Source organism: Vipera ursinii, assembly GCF_947247035.1.
Source record: "Vipera ursinii genome assembly, chromosome: Z".
Lineage (NCBI taxonomy): Eukaryota > Metazoa > Chordata > Lepidosauria > Squamata > Viperidae > Vipera > Vipera ursinii.
This window is the reverse complement of record NC_139517.1, coordinates 12,657,350-12,669,426: the sequence shown is the minus strand read 5'-3', so window position 1 is coordinate 12,669,426 and position 12,077 is coordinate 12,657,350. Positions and strand designations below refer to the sequence as shown.

At 46.5% G+C, this 12,077-nt stretch overlaps 1 protein-coding gene across 1 annotated transcript in view; it reads left to right on the top strand.

The window, feature by feature from the left end:
- Positions 1 to 5,548: 5,548 nt before the first annotated feature.
- LOC310649980 (paxillin-like) overlaps positions 5,549 to 12,077 on the top strand; it is a gene marked incomplete at its 5' end in the record, with an annotated part of 14,784 nt that continues 8,255 nt past the window's right edge. The window contains 2 exons of the mRNA XM_083378813.1: positions 5,549 to 5,727; positions 6,797 to 6,915. Coding sequence (XP_083234939.1) covers positions 5,549 to 5,727; positions 6,797 to 6,915 — 298 coding nt within the window. The remainder of the gene's footprint in view (positions 5,728 to 6,796; positions 6,916 to 12,077) is intronic.

The window sequence follows — 12,077 nt, the reverse complement described above, 5'->3', positions numbered from 1 at the left end:
GGGGAGTCTGGGTCAGTGGATGGTCCTATAATGGTCAGGGCTTCATCCTAGCACTGGGACCAAGCACTGTTTGATCAGTTGCGGTGTGTGTGTGGGGGGGTGAGGCTGGCGGTGGGGGTGTGTGAGCGGGAAAGAGAGATGCCCGATAACAGAACTAGGGTTTGCCCTGCCAGCTGCTACACCAGTGTTTCTTAATCTCTGTGACTTTAAGAGGTCTGGACTTCAACTCCCAGAATTCTGGCTGGGGAATCCACAGAGGTTCGAGAAACACCGTCCTAGACAAACCGACACGGGTAGAAGCCGTAGAATGTCTATTCGGGAGCTTCAAGAATCCTTCCTGTCAGAAAGGGACTCTTTGCTTTTTTTGATTGGCCGAAACTCAAAAGTAGGAGGAGTCTCCTTTTGGTCCAGGCCAGCTGTGAAAAGGGTCAGCTTTGAATATGTATGTAGCCTGTGCGGCAACTCTGTTCTGGTGCTAGTTAGTTCAGAAATGAACCCAGATCCGGAGATGTTTCTTCTCCACCCTGCATAGGAAGGACACAGTGAAAGGGTGTGACTGTAACAGAAGGAAACTTGAGTCAGCAGGAGCCCATTGGATGCCCCCAGGCACCTGAAGGAACCTGCAGAGGTGGAGGTTTTGTCTCCTCGCGAGGAGGCCCAGGAAACAGTTACCCAGAGAAGCTGGGTTGAAGAGGAGACCAGTCCTCGTTGTGAAGTTGGAACGATAATGTGTGTGAACTATTGTACATAGAGAAATACAGAGAAGCCATGAAATGCTCAGAAGGGCTGTGTGGCTCGCCCTTATTTCCTTAAGAGGGCAGCTCTTCACACTTTCACCCTGGGGGACACTCGCACCCCCGTGGATAGCCTGCAGGATCGAAATGGAAAAAAACGGGTCGAGAGGTCGTGCTGTGCAAATCCAGCAAGGGGTTCGTCCCTCTTTCATAAACCTGCTTTTGACAGGGTGGGTGGGTGGGTGGGCTGAATGCTGACCGCTTTGGGACTTTCGGCCTGAAGTCCCCTGGGGCACCCCACTTCTCCCATCGGCTGAGTGAGCTGAGAGTTGGCGGGGTTTCCCTCCTGCCCTCTTAATGCCTGTTACGTCTCTCCGTCTCTCCGCATTGAATCGTGAGGCCTCCCGGCCCTGCTCCCCTCCCCTCCGCCTTCCCATGCTGAGAACAGGAAACGCCTGTTTCTAACTGCATCCAGATGGTCTGCAGTCCGCTGGCTTCTATAGGCCGCATTCGTTGGGGAATGGGGCGGGAAAGGGATCCACATTTTGACACCCCCCCCCTTTTTGAGGGTGGGCTGTCATTTGACTGTTCCACTCTTTTTTCTTTGCTGTTCGTGGGCACATCCGGCAAGAGCCAAGATGTGCAGCTTCCCCCCCCCCCACTGAGATAACGAGAGCATATATTCTTACGTTAGCTACATTTTTCCCCCTTCTCCTCCAGCTTCAAAGTAAGCGAGAAACTGGTCCTGTTGATTATCCGTCTGGCTGCTTGTTATGGAAAGCCATGGGAGTCAGCCCCAGCGCTGGCAGCTGATTTATCACAGTGCTGTCAGCTTGGGTGCTGAAGCAAGCCAGGTCTGATGTTCTGGCATATAACTACTTTGTTTCTGAACGCACCTCTTTTGTCCAAAATTGGGATAAGGTGCACATCTTTGCTTGGGTAACTGCAGTCCGCACTGAGTGTACTCTCGGCTCTTATGTCTTACGTAAGCCCTTGCAGTAGCCGGAGTGTTGTTTTTTTTATGTTAGCTCGCCGAACGCCTTCTGACATTTTCCCTCTGGATTAATTCTTACCCCCTAGAACAGCGTCAGCAAGTTTTCAGATGTGTAGACTTCAATCCCAGAATTCCCCAGCCGACATACCTGTTAGGAAATTCTAGGAGTTAAAAAAGTCCACGCATCTTAAAAAGTTGCTGAGGTTCCAAAACCAGTGTGGTAAGGACATTCGAGAAGTTGTTACCATGATATACCGATAGGTAGTCCTCAACTTATGACCATTTATTTACTGACCAAAGGTACAACGGCACTGAAAAATGTGACAACCGGTCCTTGCATTTTTGTAGGGCGCCCAGGGTCACATGATCGCCAGCCACAGCCTTCCCAGCCAGCTTCCCACAAGCAAAATCAATCAGGGAAAGCGGATTTGTTTGAATGATCCTGTGATTCACTTAACGGGTGCTGCAAAAAAAAAATGCAGGATAAGATTTGGGAAATCTATTCAGATTAAATCTTCGCTTGCTTTTAGGAACACAACTGGGACCGGATATTCTGTTGCTAAGTTGTCACTAAGCTAATATGGTTAAAGGTTCCCCCGCACATGCGTGCTAGTCGTTTCCAACTCTTAAGGGCCGGTGCTCATCTCCGTTTCAAAGCCGAAGAGCCAGCGCTTGTCCGAGGACGTCTCCGTGGTCATGTGGCCGGCATGACTAGACGCCAAAGGCGCACGGAACGCTGTTACCTTCCCACCGTAGTGGTCCCTATTTTTCTACTTGCATTTTTACGTGCTTTTGAACTGCTAGGTTGGCAGAAGCTGGGACGAGTAACAGGCGCTCACTCTTCTACGCGGCACTCGGGATTCGACCCGCCAAACTGCCGACCTTCTGATCGACAAGCTCAGCATCCTAACCCACTGAGCCACCGCATCCCTGTAAATACATAACTGGTTGCCAAGTGCTCAAATTTTGGATTATGTGACCCTGAAGGTGGTGCAACGCTTTAAGTGTGAGAACCAGTTATAAGTCACTTTTTTCAGTGCCGTTGTAACTTCGAACAGTTGCAAGACGATTGGTTGTAAGTCAAGGACTATTGCTACATGTACATTCGACAGCAGAGGTCCCCAACCTTTTGGGCACCAGGGACCGGTTCCTTGGAGAGCGTTTTTTTCATGGACCGGAGGGTGCATGGTTTTGTGTGCTGCCTGCATCCTGCGGCCCGGTTGCTGGCATGCCGCATCCCGGTACTGGTCCACGGACCGGGGGTTGGGTACCCCTGTTCTAGAGTCAGTACTCTATATTCATCATGACTTGTACCCGAATGGCAGAAAGTACCTTAACTTTTCTATCTAGCCTTCTTCCAGATGTCAGAAGACTTGAGTCCCATCACATCTGGTACATGCCAGAGGGGCAACAGAAAGGTTTTTGCAAAACCCCTTCTTGGTCTTAATAACTAGAGGTTAGTGTCTACAGCTCTGCAAACTCTGAGCACACAAGCAACACACAAACATATCCTTAGGAGGAAAAAGCTGTCTATCTTTGGTTTAGAAGGCTTGGAATAGGCCCCTCCTACCTCAGAGCTCTCACAGCTAACTATGCCAAACTAGATCTCACAATGTTTTTGTACACTTGCCTTTTCTCGCTTTTCCTTTTATTGAAACTTTCTTTGTGTTACTGGTCAATGGTGTCCGATTCTCCGAGGGTGCCCGATAAGTCCCAGCAGTTTTCTCGGCAGAGTGTTTCAGGAGCGGTTTGCCATTGCCTTCTTCCTAGGGCTGAGAGGAAGTGGCTGGCCCAAGGTGAGGCCCAGCTGGCTTGGTGGACTAGAACCGGCTCTCGGAAAACAGTTTTGGGGAAGAGTCAAAATAGTTAAAATCCAGATCTTTTTTAAAATAGGTGTTCAGATTTCAGGCTGAAATCATCCCTCCTCGGGGCTGCATTAACATTCATGTCTGATGACTTTTTCTCTCTCATTCTCCAACTTTTGTTCAGATTCCCACCCCCTCTTTCTATCTTGCCTTCCCCCCCCCAAAAAAAACCACCAACAACAAATCCTCTGAGTCAAATCATTTCAGTGTTCAATGACTAAATTCTCCCTGCAATTCTCAGTTTCACCCCAGCCAGGAGTATATTGCCTTTCACAAAACACCCCTTAAGTCCAGAACTGCAGACTTCTTTCCTTATTATTCGGCATTCAGAATACCTGACTGTGATGTGATATCACAGAATTGCCGAAAGGGACCTGCCTTATGGGTGCCCAACCTCCCTCTGGCTGTCTGCAAGGTGAACCTCAAAAAGTGTGAGAAGGAAAGAAAGAGGCCTGTGCAAATGTTGGAACACCTGGAGCTTGACTTAGGGTGCTCTCCCCCCCCCAGAGCTGGGAATATTTATTTCATATTGAGCGTTGTTCAATTGGAATAACGTCCAGGAAAGATCCAGCAAAATTTTAATCCTCCTCCTCCTCCTCCTACCCCATAATTCTGCACTGGCACAAATCTGCCTACGATTCTGTTTAAAACATCCACACGGTGCTAGTTTCTCTAACCATTGAGGATCGCTTTCTTCCACTCGCACAAGGCAGCTAGGTTTTTGCAAAAGGAAGTCGAAAAAAGGAATTCCCGGTGGTTCTCGCTTCTCAAGCCTGGCCAGCACATGGGAATTCGCCTCTTCACTAGATACAGTACCCGCAACGAATATAATTTATAATAGAATAGAATAGGAATAAGAATAGAATAGAACAGGAATAAGAGTAGAAGAGGAATAAGAATAGAATAGAACAGGAATAAGAATAGAATAGAATAGGAATAAGAATAGAATAGAACAGGAATAAGAATACAATAGGAATAAGAATAGAATAGGAATAAGAATAGAATAGAACAGGAATAAGAATAGAATAGGAATAAGAATAGAATAGGAATAAGAATAGAATAGAACAGGAATAAGAATAGAATAGGAATAAGAATAGAATAGAACAGGAATAAGAATAGAATAGGAATAAGAATAGAATAGGAATAAGAATAGAATAGGAATAAGAATAGAATAGGAATAAGAATAGAATAGAATAGGAATAAGAATAGAATAGAATAGGAATAAGAATAGAATAGGAATAAGAATAGAATAGGAATAAGAATAGAACAGAACAGGAATAAGAATAGAATAGAATAGGAATAAGAATAGAATAGAATAGGAATAAGAATAGAACAGGAATAAGAATAGAATAGGAATAAGAATAGAATAGAACAGGAATTAGAATAGAATAGGAATAAGAATAGAATAGAACAGGAATAAGAATAGAATAGAACAGGAATAAGAATAGAATAAGAATAGAATAGAATAGAACAGGAATTAGAATAGGAATAAGAATAGAATAGAATAGAACAGGAATTAGAATAGAATAGGAATAAGAATAGAATAGAATAACTTTATTGTCATTTTAAAGATACACTAATCAGCTTACGTTAACATGAGATGATACACACAGACACACACACACACACACACACACACACACACACACACAGAGAGAGAGAGAGAGAGAGACGACCCAAGTCTAGATCAACCCCTCTTTCCCCCCCCCATCACCCCCCAAAAAGTCCCTAGGAGCGGGGCGTCCTGTTTGGGGAGGCGGGAGGGGGCGCTTGGATGGGCTGACGTTCCCTTGCCCCTATTTAACCATCTTCCCCGGAGTGGACGCGAGGCCGCGACGCGCGACGCGCGCGCGCGCGTGTGTGTGTTTGTGTCCGTGTCGAGGCGGAGTGGAGTGGAGTGGAGGGGGGGGGCGCGTCCATCCTTCCTGCCCAAGCGCGAATCCCCTTTGCCATAAATGGTCACCCGCAACTGCAGCGGCGGCGGCGGCAACTCAGCCAAGTCGGCTTGGCGGGCGCGGCAAGAGCGCGGAGCCTCGCTCCGGGAAGGCGCGTCACTGGGGCGGGGGCCGCCCAGCCTGCAACTGCCGGCCCGGAGTCCGGACCCAGCCTCGCCGGCCCGTGATGGACGATCTGGGTAAGAAGCGCCCGGCGGGAGCCCCCGTCTCCCCCGCCGCCGCGTCCTTTGGGTCTCCACCTCTTTCTCTCGCCCCTTCCCCGCCTTTTCCCCCTTCGCCACTCGGCTTGCTTTTTTTCTTTTTTCCTTTTCCTTTTTTTCTTTTCCAGCGAGTTCCCGGCCGATCTTCCCTTCTTTTTTGCATGCCCGCTCGTCATTTTTTCCTCCCTCTCTTTTCTTCCCGGACGGCGCTCTCGTTCTTTTCTTTCTTTCTTTCTTTCTTTCTTTCTTTCTTTCTTTCTTTCTTTCTTTCTTTCTTTCTTTCTTTCTTTCTTTCTTTCTTTCTTCTTTCTTTCTTTCTTTCTTTCTTTCTTTCTTTCTTTCTTTCTTTCTTTCTTTCTTTCTTTCTTTCTTTCTTTCTTTCTTTCTTTCTTTCTTTCTTTCTTTCTTTCTTTCTTTCTTCTCCTTCCTTCCTTCCTTCTTTCTTTCTTTCTTTCTTTCTTTCTTTCTTTCTTTCTTCTCCTTCCTTCCTTCCTTCCTTCCTTCCTTCCTTCCTTCCTTCCTTCCTTCCTTCCTTCCCTCCCTCCCTCCCTCCCTCCCTCTTTCTTTCTTTCTTTCTTTCTTTCTTTCTTTCTTTCTTTCTTTCTTTCTTTCTTTCTTTCTTTCTTTCTTTCTTTCTCCCTCCCTCCCTCCCTCCCTCCCTCCCTCCCTCCCTCCCTCCCTCCCTCCCTCCCTCCTTAACATTCCCGCCTTCGTTTATTGCTGTTCCCTCGACTTTCTTTCCGCTCTTTTCTTCCTTCTTTTATTTTACAAACGGGGCGGGAGGGGGTGGGGGGGGAGGGAGAGGCTAATGCCGTCGCTGCACGGCTTCTCTCTCCCCCCCCCCACCCGCAAATTCCACTTTTTTTTTCTTTTTCTCTCTGCCTCGCTTCGTGTTTTTTTCTTTCGCGCAACGACGGCCGCGGTTTTTATTTTGGCACTCAACTATTTTTTTTTCTTCCCCTTTCCCAAAACCTAATCCCACGCCCTTCTCTAACCCCCCCTGGCAGGATCCCCCTTTCCTCTGAGACTTCTTCACGCGTTGCATGAGGGTCACCTCCCTTTTGCCCTTGCCAGAGAAGGGCGGCGGGGGTGGGAACTGTCTAGCTGCTGAACGAGAACGTGGGACTGTGTCTGCAAGCCGGGATGGGACTGCTGCGTTGGACGCGCGTTTGCGAACCCGGGTTTGCCTTTCACCCTAGAGTCCAGGTTTTTAATATGTCGAAGGATTCGCCTGACATCCTCGAGGGAACCATCACGTGTGAATGGGGCTGTTCCTGCTTTGCAAACTTGCCGGATTGCGGGTTCCCACACCCGTGGCCTCTTGTGGTCTTTTGCCTTTCTCCGGGGCCTCTCCCAGCCTCTACCTCATCCTTATAGCTGGCGGGGGGGGCAGAATGGGGGGAGGAGAGGATACGGTGCCTTTCCTCAGCCCTTCCCTTCTGAAGAAGGAAGGAATGCTATTTCTCAGCGTATTCCTGTGGCTTTGCGGAATTGCTGAACCAGCCTGCTAGACCAGCTTGCTTTACAGCCTTCATTCTCGTCCCCTGCCTTGTGCATCCTACAAGAGAATTTACACACACACACACACACACACACACACACACACACACACACACACACCTACCTTTGCCTTGGCAGAAAACAGGGGGAAAAATTAAGTCCTGGATCCATCACTTCAAAAGGTATTTTGATGCTGTAAAATACCACTTGCATTGTCTTCCAATTTCCTTGGAAGCTGCCACTGGAGCTCAGACCTAAATTTTACCCAGTCTGACCCTGTGCAGAGACTACAAAGCCCATCACTTCCTGCTTCTTAGTGGAGGTTGTGCAACGTAAGGCTGGGGAGGCCTATTCCAAGGCAGCAGTTGCCAAACCCTCAAAGAGGATTCTTAGCATCTGTTTGGTTTTTCTTTTCCCCCACTGCCCCTCCGTTCCTGACCTAAGCTCGCAGTTTTCCATTGGTTTTGGTCGTTGGCATCCTCAAATGGTTTTCATCTGGAACGAGATGCAGACTTTCTGCCTGTTGGTCTGAATTAGCGTTTGGCAAACTTGGCCACTTGAAAATGTATGGATTTCAAAGAAAGCCCAGAATTTGCTGGCTGGGAATAGCAATGACAATAGCGCTTAGACTTATATACCGCTTCATAGTGCTTTGCAGCCCTCTCTAAGCGGTTTACAGAGTCACCATATGCACCCCCCCCCGCAACAATCTGGGTCCTCATTTTACAGACCTTGGAAGGATGGAAGGTTGAGTCAACCTTGAGCCGGTGAGACTCGAACTCCTGGCAGCAAGCAGGGAATGAGCCTACAATAGTGCAGTCTAATCACTGTGCCACTATGCGGTGGTGGGAGTTGAGGTCCACAGATCTTCAAGTGGCTGATACTGAGAAACGCTGGTGATACAAACACCCCAGGGAATCTTCTTATGTGCAGGAGATCAAACCATCATTTAATAGGGCTGGGAGGAGGACTTTCACAGTCCGGTGTCGAGGTCAGATGGAGCTCGCTTGCCTCATCCCGTAATGCATGCTCGTGGGTAAAGACTCGGGGTCCTGAACTGGGCCCTAACCTTTTGCAAAATTCTTGCAAAGTGGCCTCAGAAAGCCATCCAGTGATCTGGATTGGTGGTTAGCTCCTAGCCCAGCCTAGCCTTCCTTGCAGGACTGTTGTGGAGATGCAGTGATGGCTAGAGGAAGCTGGGCAGGATTACAGTAGGAAATAAAATGAGAACGAAGTTGCTGATCTGGTGTGGATTTTCCAATGGGATCCTCTGACTGGGACATCGGGGTGACGGATCCAGGCTCCGAAGAAGTTGACTGATGGCTTCCCTGCCCCCCCCCGTCTCTTTCCCTCCTCTCCCGCCCCTTTCCATGTCTTACCCTCCCTTCCAGCGCATTGCATTCCTGCCTCTCCCTCTGTGGTTTTTCCCTAGACGCATTTCTGCCCCGTGACATCAGACCAAAAGGAGCAGGAATGAGAGAGACCTTTCTTCATCCCATTTCCCCCCTTTTTTTTATGCCATCCCAGAAAGCGGCTGGAAAAACAGCTAAATAGTCCCCCTTTTCTAATTAGGATTTCCAAAGTGTTCTCCTTCTGACGCCCTCGTCCACTTCTGTCCAAGGATAATCTGAGGATGAGAGGCTGTACTGGCTGGCAAAGAGAGGGGTATGGAAAGGAAGGACCTGGCTGTGGGGTGGAGAGCTGGAAGGCTGTGGGTCAGGGGAGAATGCAAGGGATATAGGAGATGTGTCCATAAAAATGTGAGAGGCCAGGGATTTCTGGCTAAGGACAAATGCAAAAGCCACATCTCCACCCTAGAAGTCCCTCATAGATGGAACAATTAATCAGTGGAATGGCTTGCCTCCAGAGGTTTTGGGTGCTCCAATACTGGACGTTTTTAAGAAGAGACTGGACAACCATTTATCCAGAATGGTATAGAACAGGGATAGGCAACCTTGGCTCTTTTAGGACTCGTGGACTTCAACTCCCAGAATTCCTGAGCCAGCGTAGCCCAGGAGTAGGCAACCTTGGCTCTTTTATGACTCGTGGACTTCAACTCCCAGAATTCCTGAGCCAGCGTAGCCCAGGAGTAGGCAACCTTGGCTCTTTTATGACTCGTGGACTTCAACTCCCAGAATTCCTGAGCCAGCGTAACCCAGGAGTAGGCAACCTTGGCTCTTTTAGGACTCGTGGACTTCAACTCCCAGAATTCCTGAGCCAGCCATGCTGAGGGGAAGGGAGAGGTTGCCATGCTGAGCCATGCTTGGAAACCTCTCCCTTTCCCCTCAGCATAGCTGGTTCAGGGATTCTGGGATTTGAAGTCCACGAGTCCTAAAAGAGCCAAGGTTGCTCTTGCTTGAATCTCTTGCTTGAGTAGGAGGGTTGGACTAGAAGACCTCCAAGACCCCTTCCAACTCTGTTTATCCTGTTATTCTTTGGGTACTGGAATCGGTCATTAGGAGATTAGATGAGACCAGAGTTTGCCAGACTGTTTATTGTAGAAAAGATTCTTTTGTGTTGTGGGGCCCCTCTTTGGAATATAATTCCTCCCCGCCTCCCCATCAGATTTGCCCTGATCCTACTTTCACAAGACATTTAAAACCTGGTCTTGCATCAAGCCTGGGGTCCTCATAGTGTGAGCGAATCGATTTCTTGCATATATTGATTGTGGGATACACTTGAGGGTCCTCGTCTGCTATTTTATGTTAGTTCTGTTTATCATTTTGGTAGGTGTATTTATTCTGTTTTTAATTGTCAGCCACCCAGAGCCATGTGCATGAGATGAGGAGAGCATATAAATTTATTAAATAAAATGCATAAACTTTCAAGAACATTAAAAATAATCTGATTTCTCAATAGGAGTCAGCTACTTAAAGAACTGAGGTAAAAAAAATCAGATTTCTTTTATCCCACTTTTATTATTCATTATAGATAATTCAAAAGTGGCAAGCATACTTAATACTCCTTCCTCCTATTTTCCACACAACAACCCTGTGAGGTGGGTTGGACTGAGAGAGGGGGAATGGCCCAAAATCACCCAGTCAGCTTTCATGCCTAAGGCAGTACTAGAACTCATCGTCTCAGAGAGAGAGAGAGAGAGAGAGAGAGAGAGAGAGAGAGAGAGAGAGAGAGAGAGAGAGAGAGAGAGAGAGAGAGAGAGAGAGAAAACTAGAGCAAAACTTTTGCTGGGAAATTGTATGTATTTGCAGATGTGAAGCACATCAGAGGCCACAGTATGAATTATAATCCAAAATGGGAAATCTGAATAAAAATAGAACATAGTATTTGAAAAGACCATTCGACCCAAATACTTCAATGTAGAATGTTCTGGGTTGCTGTGATGTGATTAGTTGCTGCTATTTTCCCTCAGTCTACATAGAGTCAGAATGGCACTTAGAATTTATAAGTGCTTAAAATTATCATGCAGGAAATACCAAACTGCCCTAGATTTTTGGGGAGGTAATAATGGCAGCATTTAATAGTTGGTAGACTAGTTGCCTAGTCTGGGCCCCTCCAGAATTCCCAAAACTGCTGGCTGGAATTTTGAAAACTCTGGTCCAGGGGTGTCTAACCTTGGCAACTTTAAGACCTGTGGACTTCAACTCCCAGAATTCTTCAGCCAGAAAAATTCGGAGCATTAAAAGAAGTCCGCAAGTCTTTTAAAGTTGCCAGGTTTGGACACCTTTCCTTTCAGCCAAGGGCTTTTTTTCTCATAGAACGCTCAGAACGGAGTTCCGGCACCTTTTTTGGATAGAACCTTGTAGGGTAGGCAAGGCGGGTTGTATGACGTGTGTGAGTTCTGGCACCTTTTACAAAAAAAGCACTGGATAGATAGATAGATAGATAGATAGATAGATAGATAGATAGATAGATAGATAGATAGATAGATAGATAGATATGGATGGATAGATAGATAGATAGATAGATAGATAGATAGATAGATAGATAGATAGATAGATAGATAGATACAGGGCTTTTTTTTCTCATAGAACGCTCAGAACGAGGTTCCGGCACCTTTTTTGGATAGAACCTTGTAGGGTAGGCAAGGCGGGTTGTATGACGTGTGTGAGTTCTGGCACCTTTTACAAAAAAAGCACTGGATAGATAGATAGATAGATAGATAGATAGATAGATAGATAGATAGATAGATAGATAGATAGATATGGATGGATAGATAGATAGATAGATAGATAGATAGATAGATAGATAGATAGATAGATAGATAGATAGATACAGGGCTTTTTTTCTCATAGAACGCTCAGAACGGAGTTTCCGGCACCTTTTTTGGATAGAACCTTGTAGGGTAGGCAAGGCGGGTTGTATGACGTGTGTGAGTTCTGGCACCTTTTACAAAAAAAGCACTGGATAGATAGATAGATAGATAGATAGATAGATAGATAGATAGATAGATAGATAGATATGGATTGATAGATAGATAGATAGATAGATAGATAGATAGATAGATAGATAGATAGATAGATAGATAGATAGATAGATACAGGGCTTTTTTTCTCATAGAACGCTCAGAACGGAGTTCCGGCACCTTTTTTGGATAGAACCTTGTAGGGTAGGCAAGGCGGGTTGTATGACGTGTGTGAGTTCTGGCACCTTTTACAAAAAAAGCACTGGATAGATAGATAGATAGATAGATAGATAGATAGATAGATAGATAGATAGATAGATAGATAGATAGATAGATATGGATGGATAGATAGATAGATAGATAGATAGATAGATAGATAGATAGATAGATAGATAGATAGATACAGGGCTTTTTTTCTCATAGAACGCTCAGAACGGAGTTCCGGCACCTTTTTTGGATAGAACCT